The 21,043-nt window shown below is 38.4% G+C and overlaps 1 protein-coding gene across 8 annotated transcripts in view; it reads left to right on the top strand.

Annotated features, from left to right (window-relative positions):
* MEIS2 (Meis homeobox 2) overlaps nucleotides 1-21,043 on the top strand; it is a 173,372-nt gene that overhangs the window by 6,810 nt on the left and 145,519 nt on the right. For all 8 annotated transcript variants that reach the window (XM_075151778.1, XM_075151776.1, XM_075151775.1 and 5 more), the window contains exon 7: nucleotides 9,268-9,382. In XM_075151778.1, coding sequence (XP_075007879.1) covers nucleotides 9,268-9,382 — 115 coding nt within the window. The remainder of the gene's footprint in view (nucleotides 1-9,267; nucleotides 9,383-21,043) is intronic.

The raw sequence follows: 21,043 nt of genomic DNA, 5'->3' as shown, positions 1-21,043 counted from the left end.
GGAAAGATTGCAGCTGGTACCGCAGAAAAGGGAAGGAATAGCTCTGGTTAAAAAGAGTGGGTGTGAACTCCAGTTTATTTATAGGAACGCATCCCTGGGGGGAAAAGGGGTTTACACAGTTTTAGATTCAATTGAACTCATAATCTAAATGATACAGTCTAATATTTTAGCGGTTGAAATATTAATTTAACACCCGGTGTGAAGTTAACCATGCTTTCTGCACAGGCGCCTGCCTTTATTTCCCAGTGTGTTAAGAAGAGTAACTGTAAGCCCAGGAGAACGAGCTTTCTAGGAGCTTTTGTCTCCCTTGAAAACATGTTGTTTGTGTGCGTATTTGATAATTACATTAGACCTGGGTTGAAGCTGAATTGGGAAATAAAATAATAATAAATTCTTCTAAATGCCCCCCTTCTGGCACGGCTTAGTTCCAGAGCCCGGGAAATATTTTTGGACCCAAGCCTTAGCTTTCATTTTCTCATTTGTATTCGGTAAACATTGCAGGACAAGGTTTTTGTGATGTTTTACATTTTTAATCTATTATTTTGAGAGAAAAAAATGTATGCAGAGGTTCCTGAAAGTTTCTCTGCTTATCAGCTATCTCGCACGTAGATAATAAACTCTATGAGGCATGGCACTATTTCAAAAATATTTGTTTTATGGCACTTTACAACCCTAAATTCGTGTGCATAAGTATTCTGGGAGAGTACTAGAAAAGAAATTGAAATGAGTGGCAACCTGAAAGATGTGGGGTCATTGTGTATAATTCAGAGCAACAGAAAAAAAAAGTACATGTTTCTCCAGTACAGTTTCTTTACAAGAGTGTGTTTCAAGTGGAAGTGTAGAAATGGAGCATGCTTATGTTTATATTGAAGAGATTAGATAAACTAGCCTGTTTAGGGTTCTGGCAGATGGCGAATGCTCAAGCCAATTTGCAGTGCTCCATTATAATATTTAAATTCACACACAATGATAGGACAGAGGTGGAGGGGGTTAGCATTTTGATAATTTGATAACTATTATCTTCCCTATGAAGAATCTCCTCTTGCTTTTGTGGCCCAAAAAACAAACTCAAATAAATATGACAACCCATTTATCTTGCACCCGTTAGGGTTTACCACTTCATTGGGTATTATAATTTAAGGCCTTTTATTTCCTGGAGATTTGAGCTATAACATTTTTACTTTAGCCCCCTGCTATTTGTTTTGAAAGGAAGCAATAATTTGTGCAACCAGAACACCAACTGGGAAATGAAGAGTTGTATCACATAGTTACATTTTATTCATGCGTTTTGGGAAATGTGTCTCCTTATTGGATTTTTTTTTTTTTTGTATATTAGCTTGTTTTCCCAACAAAACTTTAACACTCTTTTATAGCTTAGTCGAACTACCGTGTGTGTACACATTTATATTTGCACTGTACAAGATTCCAGCAGGAAGAAATCCACTTTTATTCATAAAGAAGGAAAAGCTTTAAAAAATGGCTAATATAAACACGCAAGGCTATCAACAAACGAGCTATCATTTGTGAGCATCTACCTGAAAATGTAGTAGTTCAAGCATGCAAATTTGTCCAATTTGACTCTCCAGGTTTATTTTTTCATTTGCTTTGATATGCATATTTAATATATAGCCTCAGGCTAGATCTCATTTGGTGAAAGTTGGTGCAGGGGTGATGATGAGCCACTTCAGAAGGACAGAGACAGCATGTTGTTTCCTCTGTTTTATGTATTGGCCCACTATTCTGATCCATGGGTCTTGCCTTCATGGTTTTATTTGCACATGAAATACTAGGAGCATTTCAACTGATTGGCTATGAATAATGATAGCCAAAAAGAAGTGTAGTTTAATTTGTTGTGTGCCAAGGTTTCTCTTGTGGAGGTGACTCTGTGTGACAGCTGTTTGACACCCCAAAAATCCATATGCCTCTATTCTTATTAAGAGGTATAAAGCTACACTGTGTGTGTTCAATGCGAATGTGAGGGGTGGTAGCGGTGGCAGTGGCAGTGCTGAACTAGGAACTAAGGCCGCTCTCAATTTTATTCCTTTGCTAGACCTGAAAACATAGCATAAGGGAAAGTAACAGAAAGAATTGTAGGATTAGCCAATATTTACCACGAGACTTTAAATGGAGTACTTAAATAGTGCATGCTTCCCTTTTCAAAATCTACTGCTCTACTATTTATATAACTTAATTGGAAACCAAAACCAAAATCAACAAAGGAATGAACCCTTCAGAGATATACCTGTGCTGGAAAAAGGAGACAGCTGTAAGCGGTTGTGCTATATACGTGTTTGGTAATAAATGTGTTTATCGAATTTTATTTTAGTGCGCTATTAACTGTTATGTAATACAGTAAGTGTAAAGGGTCCAGGGACTTGGTAGATCAAATAGTGCAGCGCTGGCCACAAGAAGCTGAAACTTTTGTTATTACTCTGCTGTGTTTAGTAAATATAACAGCCCATAATTAGTGTTTGAATTTTTAACACCCTCATATTTTTTTATTGCTCTGAGGTATTAGCTGTAGATGGGAAGAAGGTAATTACAGCTATGCCCTGGCTGAACCAGATCAGTTGGGGGGGGGGGGGAAGAAAAGAAAAAAGGAAAGAAACCTTTCCAGCTGCAGTTCAAGTTGAGTTTCCCAGCACAGACAATTTATTATTGTTCAATATAAACATTCTGGGCCCTATCCTGCGTTCTGTGTTCAGCCTAAAATATCTGTTGCGATTGCCAACAAATCTTTTTTTTTTTTCTTTCAAGCTATTCAAATCTGAAAAACGTAACGCTTGCAAAATTTGGAGATTTTTAAACTTTTTTGAGCACATGGTAACATTTTGTACTTTAATTACATTTCTTTTGTACCTGGCTTCACCTGGTGCCACACAATTCTTCCTTTAGCACAAACCTACTTTGAAGGCTAGTAATTCTCCTGTAGAAATTTATGGCTCTCCTTCCGCTGCCTTTCATGGGAGCAGGATCAGGGCCTCAGTCTTTCTGATATTTGTTTATATGTTCTAGTCAATTTGCAGCTGAGAGGTAATAATATACAGATCATCATTCATAAAATATAATTAAAAATGGATAGAAATATACATACATCTCTTTTTTATAAAGGACTGTTGACAGATTAGAAATCCGATGCCTTAGCTGTAGAAGAGAAATATTAGTCTGAATATTAAACCTTTCGGCTCTCAAATGAGGAGATGCTTTTATTTTGTACTTTTGGACATCCAGACATTTTACATTTCTTTAACATTTCTTCCCAAAGAACGGTCTATGCAAATTCCTGATGTCTTGCAGATGAGAACAAATAAAAATAGGGTAATACATATCTGTTCCAGTTATGTGGTTAAACCTCTAGGTAAGATTTCACTGGGTAATGAGGAAGTAATTGGGGGCCTGATGCTGCGGTCTCCAGGTACGCCATGGTTTGGTGAACTTAGTGGCAGTTTTGAGTAGGCCAGAAACGCAGGATCAGACCCCACAGGTGCCCTTTCTGTTTGCAGTGTGTCAGAAGGGAAACTAAGTAGCTAACTGCCACAACAATAAGGCAAATGTTTGTCTTTAATAACCACATTTCTCAGTATGTGGCTTAAGGCTTCGGGCCTTACGGTAGGCCCTGTGCTTTCTGAAGGGGCAAGGAGCGCCAGGAACTTCCCAAGACTGCAGAGAATGTTGTGTTTTTCCTCTTTTTGGTGGGCCGAGGTACTCTGCAAAGGTACTCTACAGCTCAAATTTGAGTGTTTTAATTTTAATCTGGGTTCTTTCAAACTGAACCGATAATGTGTGTCACTATCTGCTTGATGCCGGTGTTCCCTCTTTGGTTTGAGTTGTCTATCAGTCTAGATGAAGAGTAGCCACACAGAATAACGTAGAAGGACAATTACAAAAACAACAACCCCCCAAATTTTCAAGTCTCAGTTCCTGCTGACAGGTGGATTACATGTCTGATTTCAATCTTAATTGGAGAATACAAAGCACGCAGCTTTTCAGAACTTTGCCACTTTCTAGGAGTGTCAAAAATTCCTCCTGATACTTTCCTCAAATGCAAAATCAAGGGACAAGAATTAAAACTTGTACATATATATGCATACACACACAAATATCTGATAGATCACAATGCCTTGTGTTTTGTTTAAATTGCATAATTCTGAAACAAAAAAGTTATCATATTAAATACGCATCTGTAAGAAAATTAACCTCAGTAATACCAGGAGTAGTCTTTTTTTAGAAAACATACATATCATGTCAAATTAGAGTTTTTCATGGCTCATTTACTTATTGAAAGTTTCTTCACATAGTAAGTTTATTATTACTGCATTCCACAACAGTCTCTAAGATACCATCCTGAACTTTATACATACAAAACACGGACAGACACAGATGCACACAGAGGCACACACAGAAACACACGTACATGTATGTGTATAGGTTTCTATGTCCAGCATAGTATATCGTCTTTTGATGTACGGTGGTACCTAGATACAGATTTTTGTGGTATCAATCATGTCAGTCGTTCCACTGTGTTTACAGGTGCTACTTGTAAGAACAAGGCGAGCAGGATTTGGCTTATATTTGGGGGGGGGAATGCCATCCGTATCAGTAGTTCAGCTCAGTTTTGTGTTTGCAAAATTAATTTACCAGACCAACCTCCAGACCTTTGAGTCCAACCATCTTCACAAAGAACGAGCTCTATAACCACTGTAGTTTCTTTTATGAAAGTAAGTTTTGTTTTATTTGTTGCTGCAAGATCAATGGTTTTGTCCATTTCATCTGATAAAATGTAAGGGCCTGATCCTGCCACAGTTCTATACTTAAAACTTCAGTTAACGTCTGTGAGCCAAATCCTGCTCAGCTTACTCACACGGGTATCAGCTGGCCTGATGGATTTTACTTCCCAGTTATAAATAAGAAGCAAATTCCTTATGGTTAATTGAGTCTTTAATATCACCATAAAAAGCAGTGTGAGATCAGAATCAGCCCTAGCGGGACTACATACACTCACAAAAAATCAGCCAGTCTTTGCCCAGTGGAAATTCTGGGCATACAAAGTAAGAATTGCAATTTAACAGAAGGTTATCCTATATCAAATTTCTCCGTTACAACATCTCTGTTCAAGAAATCCTGTAGCAGTTAAAAACTCTTACAGTTTCCACCAGATTTGCAGCATCGACAAGAGAGTAACGTGTCAGATTTGCTTTGTATACCAGGAGACCCTTGTCCTTTCTGCTGCTCTTTTCTGGATTTAGCAAAATTCAATGGTGGTGCTAAATCAATTTTTTTTTTAACTTTCAAGGGAAAAAACACTGGCAAAATTGTGTTTTCTAGGGAAGGCTGTGTGTGTAAATGAGAAACAGTGGATAGCAGCGGAGTGATCTCCTGTGGCCCTGCTAGTACAAGCTTTCCCCATATTGTCTCCTGCTTTTATATTAATTACAACTTGCATTATCAGCTGCGAGTCTGTAGCCCAGCAAATAGAAAATACTGCCCCTGGAGACCTAGCTTCTTGTATCTATTTTCCATCTCCTTCTATTGTGCTCTACTCAGTATTCACTGCTTTTCTCCTGGTAACACTGCTCTTTAACACAATTAGGTAAGAGCAAGAGGAGCACCATATTTGACTCCCAATTATTAAAACTACTGGGAATAGATACATGTGTGCTGTTTACCTTCTATGGTATCTGGCGTTAGTTTAGGTTATATGTGTGTGAAAATTTTATAGCATGCACACAAAACAGGTAATTGCATTTTGGCAGACATCATCCACACTCTTCAACGTGTTTCTGCAAAGTGTATTACTAAACTTGCAAGAAGGTATGAGAAGCCATGCTAACGATTTGTGTAATTTATCTAGTTTTATGTTTTTCTTTACAGTGTAATAGCTTAATACAAATTTCATTGAAATTAATAGAAAAATTGCAATTAATGTTAGCAGGCTTTAGATCAGGATCTCTTTAGCTACATAAACTATACTGATAAAGTGTTTCCAGTGAAGTACACTTTAGATGTGTCATTTGGTCCCATTTTTTTTTGTGAAAACATACATAAAATAACTACTTATAATTAGGCATTTGGCCAAGAAGTTTTTCTTGAGGGATGCAAAGTTGGAAACACTCTGGGGGAGAAAAAGAGAAGTTCACTGACACGTACAATGATCTTAGTCCAAAGCAAAAGAACGCTGCCTTTTTATGAGCCTGTAAACTCCACCCCTAGAGTTATTTCTCATTTTTTATAACATTAAAACCTAGCTATTTCCCTCCCTTTCAAATTCCTCCGACATCCTACTGTCGCGTCTTGTAAATATCCCATCTTATTATTTCTGTCCTTCAACAAAATTCTGCCAAATTGCTTCCTCAAGGAAACTGTGTCACAAGAAATACATTGAATTCCCAATCAATACAGTCTGTCTTTCTAAAACAGGATCTACAAACTGAGGTCAAGAACAACTCAGCCTGGTAGAGACAGCAAGTGTTTTCAGCTGGGGGAAGTCTTATTCAGTGATCCTTTCCAAATCGTTAAGGTTTTGAAACAGAAAGGCTGGTCTAGCTTTTGAAATACTGTATGATAGGTTTTGGATGACATTTGCCTTAAAACATAGCTGAGGTGTTACCAGTTAATTATTGTAATTTTCATATGTGTGATAAGGAGCTCCAACAGGAGCCAGCTTAAGAGAGCCTGCAGTGCATAAAATTAACATAACTCACTGTGTTCCCTTGAAAAGTTTAGCCTAGGTGAACACGTTGCAATTATTACATTTTCTAAAAGAAGGTTCCAGCCTGATGTTGTTGGAGGGCTAAACTCATGCTATGCTATTGTTTCTTTCCTTTTTCATGTATTTCTTCTAGCTCTTTATCTGATTACCATCCGGCAAACAGCTGACGCTAAGAGGCTGCAGAGGGCTGAAGAGCTCCTGTCTGCTATTTGCCTTCAGCTTGAAGCTATTTGAGTGGCTTCCTAACTCAGAGATAAAAAGAGCAGCTCATAGGCACAACTGTGTTTTAATCCAGGCTGTAAAGAAACTTGCTCAATTTTTGCATTTTATTTCTATCTGAACTTTTTGCTAACCTTATTTTCAACATTTTTTTTTTTTTAATAACATCTGGGCTGCTTGAACTTTCAAGACTTCTCATCTTTCTTTTTGTGTTTCTTTCCACCTGACTCTGTAAAATGATGGTAAAATGTTTGTTTTGTTTGTTTTAAATGAAATTGTGGGGGGTTACAGTATTAATAGTGATTTCTGAGACCTAATTAATACAACAACCTCAATGAATATAAAATGCTATTGCTTGGTGGGTTTTTTTCCTGTTGCAGTTCTGTGTGAGGAAAAGTAGATCAGTCTTCTGGGTTTTGGAGGGGTGGTGGTTTTGTGCGATAAGTGCTGTCATGCTGTCTGTTGTGCTGATAGGTTAGGTGAGTTTCAGATCCTGGCCTGTCTTCTGATTTTGCTTGTATCTTCCTGCTGTGGGACCACGTACCTGGGTGCATGTGTGTGTCTGTGTAAGGTGAAGGGAATTTGGATCTTTCTTACCCTTTGGTCACCTAGGGCTTTACTGGGAACTTTTTGAAGTCATGGACTCTTCCCTTTGTCTCTGCTGCGATCTGGGTCAGGCACGTTAGATACATGTTACTGGGTATTGGAGCAAGCCATTATTTGGCAGTTCTATTTTGCCTTGCTATAGAGCATGTGGTACTAATCAGTGCTAGCAGATTACTTTGAGATGTTTCAATATATATATTTTGGGACCTGATTCCAATCACACTTACACTGAATTTTACAATGGGTAAATCAGTTGATTTTGTTGAACTTTTTCCCACTACACGTCGGGGTAGATGAGGTCAGAATCAGTCCTGCTCAAAGAATTTATCCAAACTTGACACTTGCTGCTTTCAGGATCTCCTCGTGCTTTAATAGTCTAGTGTTATTTCACAATGCAGATTTAAAACACAATCAAACCTAAGAAGCAATAATTTTTTTTTTGAGGGGGGATTTTTTTGTTTGTTTTGTTGTTGAATTATTATAATGCGCTTGATTTAAGTTGTCACTTACAGGTGACAAGTAATGCAGGTCCAGCCCCTAGTCTGATCTGTTTCATGTGTTCTTGCTCTCCTTTTCTGCCAGAGGAAATTCCATCTCTTGCCTGCCTTCATGTGGTGCTGATAAAGCTCTTCCTGTACAGTAGAATTCCTGTTTTCCTTTAAGCAACAGCAGGGTATTGGGAATGATCAGGAAAGGGGAGGAGGACAGGAGGAGAATACACTCAACAAAGTAGCACTAAACTGTAACATTAAGTTTTCCTCACTTATCCTTTTAAATAGCAGCTCCTCGCTCCGGGAAAGCCAATACTCAATAAATTAGAAAGCTCGCATGAATTATGCGACTAAAGTACAGTAGTTGAGGTCTTACTTAACCAAGTTTTGCAAACTTCATATGTCTCTCTTCTGTGTTCCCTTTTGTCATGTTTTATGCATAGTAATGTAGAAAGAATTACATAAAAATCACTATACATGTTATTTTATATAATCACCTGGTGTTTATTCTTGACAATACTTGTAAGCAAACTGTTAGAGTGATACATCTAGAAAGACTTTTGCAATGTGTCATATCAAGGTGGGGGGGGGGGGGGTGAAGAAGCACCTTTCCTGGTATATAATGTCTTTCAGAGAAAGCTTGCTTTTTCCCTCACAACTTTGCATTTGCTTGAAGTTTTTCCAGCATTCAAATGGGTGAGAGAAAGGGTAGGGTGTGAGGACACGCTCCTCTCCCATGCACGTTCTCCTCTACTTCTTGAAATGGTTTTCCTCCTCTTCCTCTCCCCTCCCATCTCTAGTCACTCTGGAAAAACAAAGTGTGGGGAGATAGTTTGCATACCTACTATCCCGATCCTAGTGTGAACACCTAGTGTCATAAACTATGCAGGTTGATGTTCTCCCCCCGTCCAGCTCATTAAGAAATTTAATTTTTTTTTTCTCCCCTGAAATATTCTTCTGCAGTACTATTCAAACAATTAAATCCAGACAACTCTTTGGAAAGTTTAAAAAAGACAAAAATCTGTCCTTTATTTTACCAAGTAAATCTTTGTACCTCCTCTGCTTGTCTTTGCTGAAGAATTATTGCACTGTGCAAACAGTATCGGTGTTTGGCACATTTCACAAATGCTAATGTGTATACTTTTCCCCCCCTCCTCCCCTCTTCTCCCGGTTTTCTTTCTGTTCTTCATTTGCTATTGGAATGGGAACTGTGGAAAAAATTCCTTGGCACTCTGACACCAGAATCCTTCATCTTGGAGAGACCACGATGATGCAACCTCAACGCACTCGGCAGGCACACCGGGGCCCTCCAGTGGGGGCCATGCTTCCCAGAGCGGAGACAACAGCAGCGAGCAAGGTAAAAGGTCAAACTTTTTCCCTCCGCAAAGTAGGCATGACTAAAATAACTCCAGCTTTTTTTATTATATCGGTACATCTGCCTTAGAGTAAACATGGAGTGGCAGACTTGCAGTATAATCAGCTGTAACTTAGGGAGATGGTATTTCCTTTTCCTAACCCACTTAGCTGCATTTTATTATTATTTCAAAGCAAAATATCTAATCTTCAAACAAGCTTTGTAATAACAATTGATTAGTTCTGCCAATTCCTTTACAAATTTGGTTATCTACAGTTTATTTTTGTGTGGTGTAAGTAAATATAATGACAGACATACTCTCCAGCTGTGATGCAGTTGTTTGAGCTGGGTTATAGATGGAGAGTTTAACCTGTAGTTTTAGCTGGAGAAGAGACTCCTATATGAAGTTATGAAGCTGCTATATATAAAGTAGAAGCAAACCCCAAATTGGACAGAAAAATGTTTCTTGCAATGTTTGCTCGTACAGACTTGTTTATGCTTCTGAAAATCTGAATTCAGATGTACCTGAACTGCAAAACCTCTGCTGGATCTATACAGTGAAGCATTCTCAAGAGTTCAGGAGATTTGATTATTATTTCAGGGTTTTTTGTTTTATTTCCTACTGCATTGCACCTTGTGTGTGGTCATCTGCATCCATGCTGAGTGAGTGTCAAAGGCTGTCATTCTGATATGATAGTGTTTTACACTTGCTCATTAGAAGTATAAGTGACTCCAGAAGGTGTAAGAGTCAAGCCTCCAGTGCCAAAAGTTGGGCAAACATGGTCTACTGTCAGTCTTGGATCTTGACTCAGAATTGATTTTTTTTTCTTTTTCTTTTTTTTTAAGACCAAAGTTTAAGGTGGGCTCTGTTCTTGTTTTTCTTTGTAAACATGGTAAGCCTCAGCTAGTGAGTGAGACCTTACCTTTATAAGGTCTTATGGTACGCTCCCTCTATCTTGTGCATCTGCAGCATTTTGCTGCTGCGTTTCCCCCACGTGGGGGTTACACATACCCAACAGAGCCAACTGAGAGGTCTGCCATCCAACTAGCCATGCAGGATCCCAAAACGGGGGCGGGGAGCAGCCTTCAGGGCTAGAGCTGCTGTGACTAGCCTCATGCTGTGGGTCGCTTCCCACTATGATATTTGCCACGCTTATGCGGCAGAGCAGATATGTGATTTCACGTCTCTCACGTGGCCCACTGCTTGGCACAGAGCTAGATCCCCTCGTCTGTCTCACGATCTGGTGTCATACCCGTTGCGATTCTAGGAACTTGCAAAGTTTGTTTCTGGTAGAGTGGTTTGGGTTTGTCTCCTATTTGTATGAATTGTTTATACATTTGTAATCTTATTGCTGATAGAAAGCAGCCATGGCACAGGGGTGATCCAACTCCAACATGAGTCACGCGGGATTTTTTTTCCTGTGTGGTTGGATCGGAGCTGTACGAGGCCTAGCGTGAACTATTATGGCTTCAGCAGCTAATGAAAGGGAGAGCTTGACTGCTAAGCAGCAAATCAGTGTTATGTCTATTAGTTGGCCATAGACTTTACTGTTGATCAAATGTTTACATTGTACATTTTAGCTAAGATGCTTGGTGTAGCAGATGATCATTTGCATACTTGAAAATGATTGTGCCACAGCGTGTTCATTCCACCCCTAAGTAAGAAATTTCCTCACACCTGTATCTCCACTCTGCCCCAGCAACCCCTTGGAAATTAGAAAAGTTTCTTCATCAAGCCATGCTTGATGTAAAGAAATCCCTTGTATTGACATCCAGGGATCTTGCATTTCACTAATCTCTGATCCCTTGTCATGTAACTCGGGGTGCTTGAGAAATATCGCTAAGCATAAGAAAAAGTAGTTGATGATAACCACACCAACTTCCCATTGGAGACTGAGGTGTCTGGCAATATATATGATGTAAACAAACCTGTTACACTCATTTCTGCAGAAGGGGAACAACTGCTGAAGGGCCAAATCAGTCACTAGTGCTGCCCAGTCTAGCAGGGTAAAACATCGCCAGTATGCTTCCCTTTGTGCTCAGTTGGACCTTTTAAAGGGAAGCAGTCGTCCAGTGGCAAATCATCATTCCACTCAGCTGCTGGCAGCTGAAAGATGTATGATCCTACAGCACCGGCAAAATTCCCATTGGAGACAGCTTTGGATTGCTCTCCCCCTCTCAATCCTGGGAAAGACTAAAGAGAGGGAGGCCCGTATTGAATTTTCCTTACGCTTCCTTGAGGGGGTCAGGGTTTACTTTATAACTTGTGAACTGGCAGTGGGTTGGTCCCAGGCAATGCCAAGATGCCCTCTTGAGCTATTCTGGTGCAGTTACTTGTTTGGGTCAACTTGGTTTCCCTGCAGTTTTGTCAAGACCTTCCACAAACGCTGCTTCAAGTATTCCACTTGCCCCAAAGGATTTCTTGGGAATGGGAGCTCGTTAGAGAGTCTTGGGTTACATTAGCAACTTATGGTCTCATCTACTGATGCCTGGTGGCAGCAGAGATTGATTCAAACTAGAGTCAGTCTCTTATGGCTCTTGGGAGCACTCTTTCCAGGGGTCTCTGCTTTTGCCTTAAGTCTATGATGTGCAGCTTGTGGTTTGTTTTGGGTTTGGGTTTTTTGTGTGTGGGGCTTTTTTGTTTTGTTTTGTTTTTTGCGGGGGGAGATGGAAAGGAGTTGGGTGAGTGATGACATTTTTTTGCAGACTTTCTCTGCATGAGGTAGATCTATTTATTACACAGAAGAATCCATCCATAATTCTTAAAGTTAGAACCAAACAAAAAAGGTGTAGGCATTTTGTCTGTTTATGGAAGATAGTCTCTCCACGACAGTACATGACTGTCATTTGGCATCAAAAGGGTTAATCTAGTCAATGTTTGGTATTATTAGAAACATGCTGGCATTGAAAGAGTTAAGGAAAGGGCCTTCAGGCAGTAAATGTTGAAAGATTATCCTAATTTTATTAGTGGTGAGTGTCTATGTTGTTCTTAACATGTCACCTCACTTGTATAGCCTAGTTTTCTGTTGAACAACTTATTGATCACCTAGCAAACCAAAGTACTAGTGACCTGTAATCTACTAAGCATTTATTGATGTTATCCCAGTTCAGATCCACAAATGCAGATCAATGCTGTGTAATACTATTTTAGAGATTAGTAATTATGTAGTAGGTCTGATCAACTTTCCCCCTGCCTTGGAAAGAGTTAAATATATCCAATAATAAAAATAAAACACTAAACATTTTGCAAAGGAGAAAAAGAAGACGCTGATTTAATGGTCTAATGAGGCCATCTTCCAGAGACTTGTTTTGTGTAGGGCTTGCTTTGACCTTTCGCTTTGCTCAGGAGCCCAACGCTTCATTTTTCACATTCTTGCAATTACGTTAACGCTTCAAGCATTTCTGACTCCAAGTCAGCTAGCAACACCAGGCATAACTCAACACTGTGAGTTTTTCTCCTCTCTGTAGATTCATTAACAGGTCACTGGGGTCCCAACTGAAATTTAAAACTGACTGGTTCTGTTGGGTTAGCTGAGTTATAGCAAGGGAGATGGCAGGAAAGGGGCTGAGAGAAGGGGAGGGGAGAGAGAAGACCCTGGGGTTTTTGTCAGTGAATATATGTGTAAAAACCCTAAGTGGGAGATTAAAAGGTGTGTGTAGCTTTATCATCCACCCTTTTCTTTGGAGGGGAAAAAACACATCTGAAAGTCTTCTGGGGTATTGTGTTTTCCTTATTCTTTGTGAAACAAAGTGGAAATGGCCACTGCCTTTACACACAAGGCTAAATGACTTCTAGAATTCGGCATCTGTTTGTACCACAGTGATGGATATGACGCTCCCAGACTTTAATTCCTATTTAATCTCTTTATGGGATATTTCAAATAATGAATATGGCAGATTATGCATGAAAAGTGGGAAATAAATCTTTTTAAGGTTTAAAAACATGTGGTCTACAGGAAAGCACCAGGGAATAGTTTCAGTTTCATATTTTATGATACCAGGATTGTATACCTGATTTGTCATATTCTTAGTTCAGTCACTCAAAGGGCCTGATCCAGTTGTCAGATGGGGCTGTGTTTCTTCAGGACCTTTCAGGAAGTTCAGCATCTTTTTAGGATTAGGCCTGGGGTGATAAACTTGACCATAAGTGAGAAGCCAGAGACAAGAAACTTCTTCTAGGTTGTACATCAGTAAAAATATAAATGGGCATCACATCCACTTTGCTTTACCCATGTGAGTAGTTCATTGGTGTGTGGTTTTGTTGGTTTGGTGGTTTTTTTGATGGAACTACTTGTGCTGAATGAAGATCTGCCCCTTTATAAATAATATCTGAGGCTACTCTCTAGGGCAATATCTTTAAGTAGTTTTGAAACACTTTTGTGACAGCTTGATGTTTGTCCCACAAATTTGTCCACAATAGCTTTCTGTGGCAAAGACTAATCATTTGGTTCAGGGCAAAGTCAACTAAGATATTAGCTGAAATTATGTGTTCATCCCAGGTTACATCTCTGGGTTGATGCATGTTGGAAAAATTAGGTAGTATATTTCTTATTCATTATATATCATCTTGTAATAATGATGATATACAAATCAAATTTGTTTACAAAACTAGCTGATAATGCCCAAAGGCCTGTCCTAGTATCGAAACTCTACTGAAACTACATAAAGCTTTGAACAAAACTCCAGTAGTCAGAACAAGGAGAGGGATATGTTGTTGTTAATAATAATAAAAAAATAACACATTCATGGGAAGTCTTTGGAAGTTTAATAGCCAAAAGCTAATGCTACAACTTCTTTTTCCTAGTTCTGTATGTATAGGTAAGCCTGCTGAGGCTAGCATGCATATTCATCATAAGGATTCAGAACGTATTTTTATTCCTTTGTATTTTTACCTATAAAGCTATAGGGTATGGTTTTACTGGAAGAGAGCTGTCTCCTGCAAGAAAGGAAATTCCTAATAGAAAGGCTCAAACATCCAGACTGTGAAAAACCAAACTTACTGATAAATAATGCTTCACTGGAGATGCATTATTTCAGAAGCCACAGCTCTCATAAAGGTGAACTGTATGAAGTATGAAAAACTCTTAAAGAACAATGACTTTTTTCAGCTGAGGAAGATACAGGAAGAGAGTAGCCCTTATTAATTCATCTTTTCCTTTCAAGTTTGAGGGGCCCATCCTTGTGTTGATATGTATGAGTAATTCCCATTAATGGTGATGGGAGTTACGCATGTGCACTGACAGAAGAATAGACCCCTTAGTGTTCAAAGCACATGAAATTTACATTTTTTCCATTGCTGTAATTGAGATGTTGACAAATTGGAGAATATTGATGAGCCTTTGTTTTAAGTATTTCTTGCCAAGTTTGCTTTATTTTTTCATGGTTTGAACAATGGTGTGGGTTCAGCAGCAATGAATAATAAGGGTAGAGTAAAGATAACTTTGTATTTCAATATTTTGATGTGCCAATATGAAATAAATTGTCTTAGGCAAATGGAATATGCTGTTTTAATCATTAGCTATGCATGAAAGAAAAATTGATGTTGACATCTTTGCTGTAAAATCGTTGTAATGGGGCCTTCCTTACAATTCATTTTTGTAAAATTCATTTTGTACATTTTGCAGCAATTGAACAATCCCTGCACTGTGAATAGGCAGAATTCCCAGAAATACTGAGACAGTTGGCCCAGTAACTGCTGAGCTCACACTGCACACCACATGCACATTAACCATAATGATGCCAGAACCAGTTTAGCTAAATATAGTCACTTTTTAGTATCCTCCCATCCTTTCTTTTCTTTTCGTCTATTGCATGAACAAATACATCTTTTTGCAGTTTTTGTCTGATTGCTGGAGTCGGTGAACATTTATATCCCTACCCACTATTCAATAAGTAGCATTAAAATGTCATCGTGAATCTTCACTTCAATATACAGTTTTCTAATAATCAGGCTGGTGGCAACTGCAGATTCCTCACCTTTTATTAAATTAAAGCTTGGGAGGGGATTTAAAATATTATACTTGTATTTAAGATTCTCACCTCACTCTTAGGTTTTAACACACACAGATTTTTATATTTAGATATAGATAAAAATCTATATATGCATTAGAAAACTTTTACTTCCATATTTGAAGTACGTTGTGCTGGGGTTTCAAATGCAGCCTAGGAAAACTCTGTCAATGGAATGTTTTCATAGTGGCAGTAATCTCTTTAAAATAACCCTAAATACAATATGACAGATGCCATCTGGAATAATCTTTTGCTAGTTGCTTTCAACTTTTATTTTTTCCTACAGCTAAGTTCATCTAGAACTGGTCACTTACTGTTATGGTAAACATAGTGAATTCTTTCCTCCCTTTTGTACGTGAATATACAGAGAAAATAACTAAACAGTTTTGCTTAAGAGATTGTTATTGTTGAGGGGTTTGCCTCTGACTTCATGTTTCTGGGTGTTTTAAAATATATGTGTGTGTATATGTGCATATATATATTTGTATTTCAAAATGAAAAAGGTAGGATTCCCCCTTAGGCCATTCTTTCCATCTCGGATCCTACTCAGCCTAACCAAATTTGCCTCCGAATGTTAGATAACATTCCATTTGCTAAATTATAATTGTATGTTTGTTACAATATTAATGGTTTCATAATGCAACACATTCAAACATACAGTAGCAAGTGCTTAAATATCTTCCTGTGTTGTTACAAACTGACTAATTTCTTCCTCTATATGCCAACTTATTTGAAAGATCTGGTGTTGGAATCTCTGGATTTTTTTTTTTTTAACTTAGTCGTGTAAAGGGATGTCTCCTGATGCCTGTTAGAGTTTAATTTAGAGTAGTAATTAAACTTGAATACTGCCTCATAAACAAAAGATAAACAATAAACCAGCCACGTTCCCTGCTGTTTCATGGCTTTCTTTCCCAGATGTTTTAGCCTGATAATTTTTACATAGTGAACTACCTAGCATGGAGTGCTATGGACAGAGGTCAAAGCCTGGTTCTTTGTAATAGTTTTTTTAAAACTTTTTGTTAATGAAATACTACAGAATTTTCCTTTGTGTGGCTGATAAAATTGTCAGATACTGAAGGACACTCAATTAATTGACTTTTTAAATTCTCTCCTTCTTGTTTAACAAGACGACACTAATTTAAAAAAACCCACAAACTTTCTTTTAACTGCTGATGACCAAGGAATGTTGCTATTTCTTAATATTAGGGTGCCCAGACAGTACATTAGAATCTTCTATGTCATCCTTAAAAAAATAAAAACAGAAATGCCCTTGCAGGAGCTGCTCTCTCCATGGTGAACCTAAGCAACTAAGGAAACGTTCACGGTGGAAGGCTTTTAATTTTTCAAACTGCTCCTCAGGCTGTCAGAGCTCGCGTGTCCATCTCTGGACCGCTCCTCTGTCAGCCATGATCTTTCTAATTGCCAGGTACTAGTAGGCCGTTCAGCTGCAGAAGCCATGTTATTTTCACTGGGTGGGGTAATTACTGAAAGCTGAGAATAGCTGCACTAAAGACACAGGGATACTTTCATGATCCCATTAGCATAAGAGAGGGTAAATTATTCATGCCAAGTGAGGATTCTATGGGGAAAAGTATAGTTAATGCACATAGTTTTTAAATGTATCCCTTTCTGCTCTGAGACTAAATTCTTGTTGGATTCAGTTCTCAGACATTTACGGGAAAGCTCTAGTGGCATGTTAGACGCAGTTCATCTCTCTCTGTTTGCAGCGCTCTCAATAGAGACCATCTGGCAAAGATCCAAAAGGTGATTAAACAAAATGATCAGCTCTTGTTGCTGTGTTACATGTCCAATACTCTGGATTAAAAAACATGACCCACAACAGTCAGCTAACATAATTTTTTTTTTTTCCTCTTTCCCTTTCCCCTGTAAGAATTCAGATGGTCCACAAATGTCTATGCCATCTTTGTGTCCTTATGGCCCATAATCATGAACAGGTTGTGCAAATGGCTCTTTCTGTAACACGGTCTGTTCCAGCAGCATAGAAACATTTCATATTAATTGGGTCAGTCTAATGTTCATAATGACATGGGGAAAAATTACCCAAATGTGTTCTTATAGTAAACACTTAAAATGTGCCTTTCTCCTATTAGAAAGTGAAATTTGACATCAGGCTCATGTGGCTGATTTATTTTTTAAGATGGAAGAAAATCAAAGCATGACACTCTCATCTGCTGAAAATAGTTTAAAGCCCCTTCTAACCAAACAAAAAAAGAAAGGGGGGGGGGGGGGGGGGAGAAATGAGCTGTGGTTTAACACCACAATCAGGGATGAATTTACAGTGCTATTCAGAAGAGTACTCCCTTATCATAAACAAGCTGATAATCACACTGAATCTAACTCCCAATTAGCTCTTTCGTCGCTCACAGAGATCAGCGTACGTGTCCTCCTTAAGCCGTGATATGTTGCCGTTGAGTCAGACAGAACATTTGTATACCTTATGTCATATTCAGAATTTAAGGATTAACGCTATATATTTACCAGAAAACCCAGCTAATCAGCAAGGTAATTTTTCAAACCAATCAGTTCAATGCCTGAGTTAAGGTAAAAATGCCAAGACTGTGAATAGGGGACATATGTATCTTATCTTTTTGGGGTTGCACCAAATGCCAAGTACTAGCGTAAATTCAACAGAAACCAGACATTGTTGGAAAGTAATTAAAGAAATATTGAAATTAAACCTACCATATGAGTGAAATATTTGTAGGCCCACTTTGTTGCATGCGTAACAATTTGCATGGAATTGAACAGCGTTTTTTTCTCTTTTACTTCCCGAGTTATACTTTGTTAAACACAGAATCACCTCTGTGTATTCAGCCATAGGATCAGAGGGATTGTCTTTATGTTGAGGATGTTTACAGTCCAAAATCAGTAAGTTTACTTAGAGGCGAAATTTATTAAAAAAAAAAAAAAAAAACCCAAAAAAAACCTCCAAAAACCTATGCCAAGAAAAATCAAATTCCACTCTTGAAAGCTTAAAAGATCCACTGAGGCTGTCAGCTCTCCTTACTGTGCAAGGTGAAAGCAGTAGGTAAAAGGCACCGACATATCCAGAGTGCTCCGGGAGGGGCGGCCAGGCTCCCCCAGCGTCAGTGCAGCAAGGCAGATGAAAGGGACCCACATAGCCTTGGGGGGCTTAAGGCTATTACAGGGCAACTCATGCTCTGTTATCATGCTGATTTTCAATTGATTTTTGGCTGTACAGTACTTGTTGAAGGCCCTCTAGAGCATCAAACACTGCATTATGGCACTACACATTGTAATACGTCGGCCTTTTGTCTTATTGTCTTTACTTTGCCTGAGAAGAGGAGTGCTAACCACTCCGTGGTTGCTCCAGCTTCCAAGCAGCTTTTATATCTGGGGAAGTAGGATAGGTGAAGGAAATTTGACAGCCGTCTTTAGTTGGCTCTTAACGTGATTTGACGTGTTTGTTTGTAGTTCTGAATTTTTAAACCAATCCGGTTTTGAGTTAATGTAAAACATTGCTTTTAATTTATAAAATTACTTCTCATTTAAGTAACTCATAGCAAGGTACTAATAAACCCAGGTCTGGTGTCTAAATATACTTTCTTCTTTCTCAAACTTGTTGTATGATTCCTTTAAGTAACTGGCACTAGAGGTTGTTAAAGTTGGAGCTTGGGTCGCAGGAAGCTTTCTATAGGCTGAAGTGAGTAATTTCTCTTATTTTATACCTTCTCCTTTCTTCACTTAAACTATTGTATCACTCAGGTAGGTTTTTCATTCACTAAAATATCAAGCCATCTACATGTAAGTCTTGATAAGCTGAGGATTTTAAAATCAGATGAGTGGCAATATATTTAGGATATCATCTTCAAATAAATGCTTACCATTTTAACCAGTGGTTTCTAGTGGCTTATGTAAGTCTTTGTGCATGCAGTAAATCAGTATTTTAGAATGTTTACAAGAATAAAAATGTACATGTGAAAACACATGTTGAAACTTTGACTTGCAACTTTCTGGTGTTACGGGAACTATAAGAAGGTGATATAGTCATAAGGATAGGATGATACCAGGAAATGGTGAGGGCCATTTATCCTGCTAGCTGCAGGCATGATCCAAATAACAAGTATGGTCACTGGGAAGACATCTGTAATTTTGGTGGCCTGCCTGTAGCTCCTCAGTTTGTTGCCATGAAGTAAGGATATGGCTGTCTACCCAGGAGCAACTAACTGCAGAACCGAATCAAATAGGACCTTGAGTAAGTTATGTGCCCTCTCTGACATGCGTTCTTCCCCATCTGTACAATGGGCACAAGAGTACTTAGATGTTGCATGAATGTTATGAAATGGTCATCTGTTGTCAGTGGATTGCTCTCATATTCCAGGAATGCAGGGTTATGTAGAAAATTCAAGTGCGTTCTTGTATTGGCCTCTCTGAATTTCATGGAAGAAGCACTGGATATACTGCACTTGTAAATTGTATTGCTTATTTTAACACTTCCTCTTTTTTCAGCAAAGGTGAAAAAAGGTCAATGAAGTAGCCTTGATCTTTAACTTCATATTGTTTTTAATTAATAAGACTTATGAAATGAGCAATAAAAGATGACACGGATCACATCACCAGTTCTTTAGTGATTTTTGCATAAAGATGAGAAGTCTAAAGTGATGTTTCCAATGTTTAAAAAAATGTTATATCACTATATATGTGTATTCCTTGTTTAGTGTTTGTTTTGTTTTGTTTTCTCCCCCTGAACAAGTATGGTAAACATAGACCAAGGAAAACTTGATTCTGTGTTCATATTTAGGTCTTAGGGATCTAAAGGTAGTGTTGGCCTAGAACAAGATTGTGCAATGCATTGTCATTTTTTGTTTTTTTTTTTCTTTTTTTTTCACTCTAGGATTTCCTTAGTACTCTAGAGCTATAGAACAGGTTGTGATGTTTAGTGACCTTGCACATCAGTAGTTCTGTCTTTTAAACACTGACATTGTTTTTTGGTACTTTTTTTTGGTTTGTTTTTTTTTTCCCCCCTCTCATCCTGGCATGAGAAGATCTAGCATACCCCCTGTCCTGTTGCTTAAGTTTTCAGCACATACACAGGCAGTGGTGGTTAAGAATGAAGGCTTAGGGCATCAAAACTGATATCATGAATAGTCTGCTTCATATTTAGAGGTTTTTTGTTAACTGTGGAATACAGCATATCCATTTTGCAAGGGGCGCAGGGAGAATTTATTACATTTTGTGTAACTATTTTATTGTTGTTTATTACTGCTTTTAATCTTAATAAACATACCAATCGAGACTTAGTAACTTGGGTTTCCACAGAACTTGGAATAGCGTTTTAAAATGCACCAACTAGGCATCTTGATCATAGTTATAGTACTCATGAAAGATCTGTCTTTTGTTTGTGAGTCAGTGGTGGACTGTCCAGAGAAGGTTTGAAGGAAGGGGGGTGGGAATCAGTTAAAAGCAGTTCTTCCTCCTCAGAGGAGGGAAGAGGAAGACACTATCCACGTAAGATCCTGATCCTTCTTGTGTGGAATCAGTAGCAATAACAGGGGCACTACTGCTTTCAGATATGCAAAGTTTGGGTCAAACACATCCAAATAAATGAAAGCAAAGCATGATTCTCTTATCTTAAAAAACAAACACACCAAAAAACCTATTAATTTTTTGACA

This window comes from Calonectris borealis, chromosome 5, assembly GCF_964195595.1.
Source record: "Calonectris borealis chromosome 5, bCalBor7.hap1.2, whole genome shotgun sequence".
Lineage (NCBI taxonomy): Eukaryota > Metazoa > Chordata > Aves > Procellariiformes > Procellariidae > Calonectris > Calonectris borealis.
This window is presented reverse-complemented; position numbering and strand designations above follow the sequence as displayed.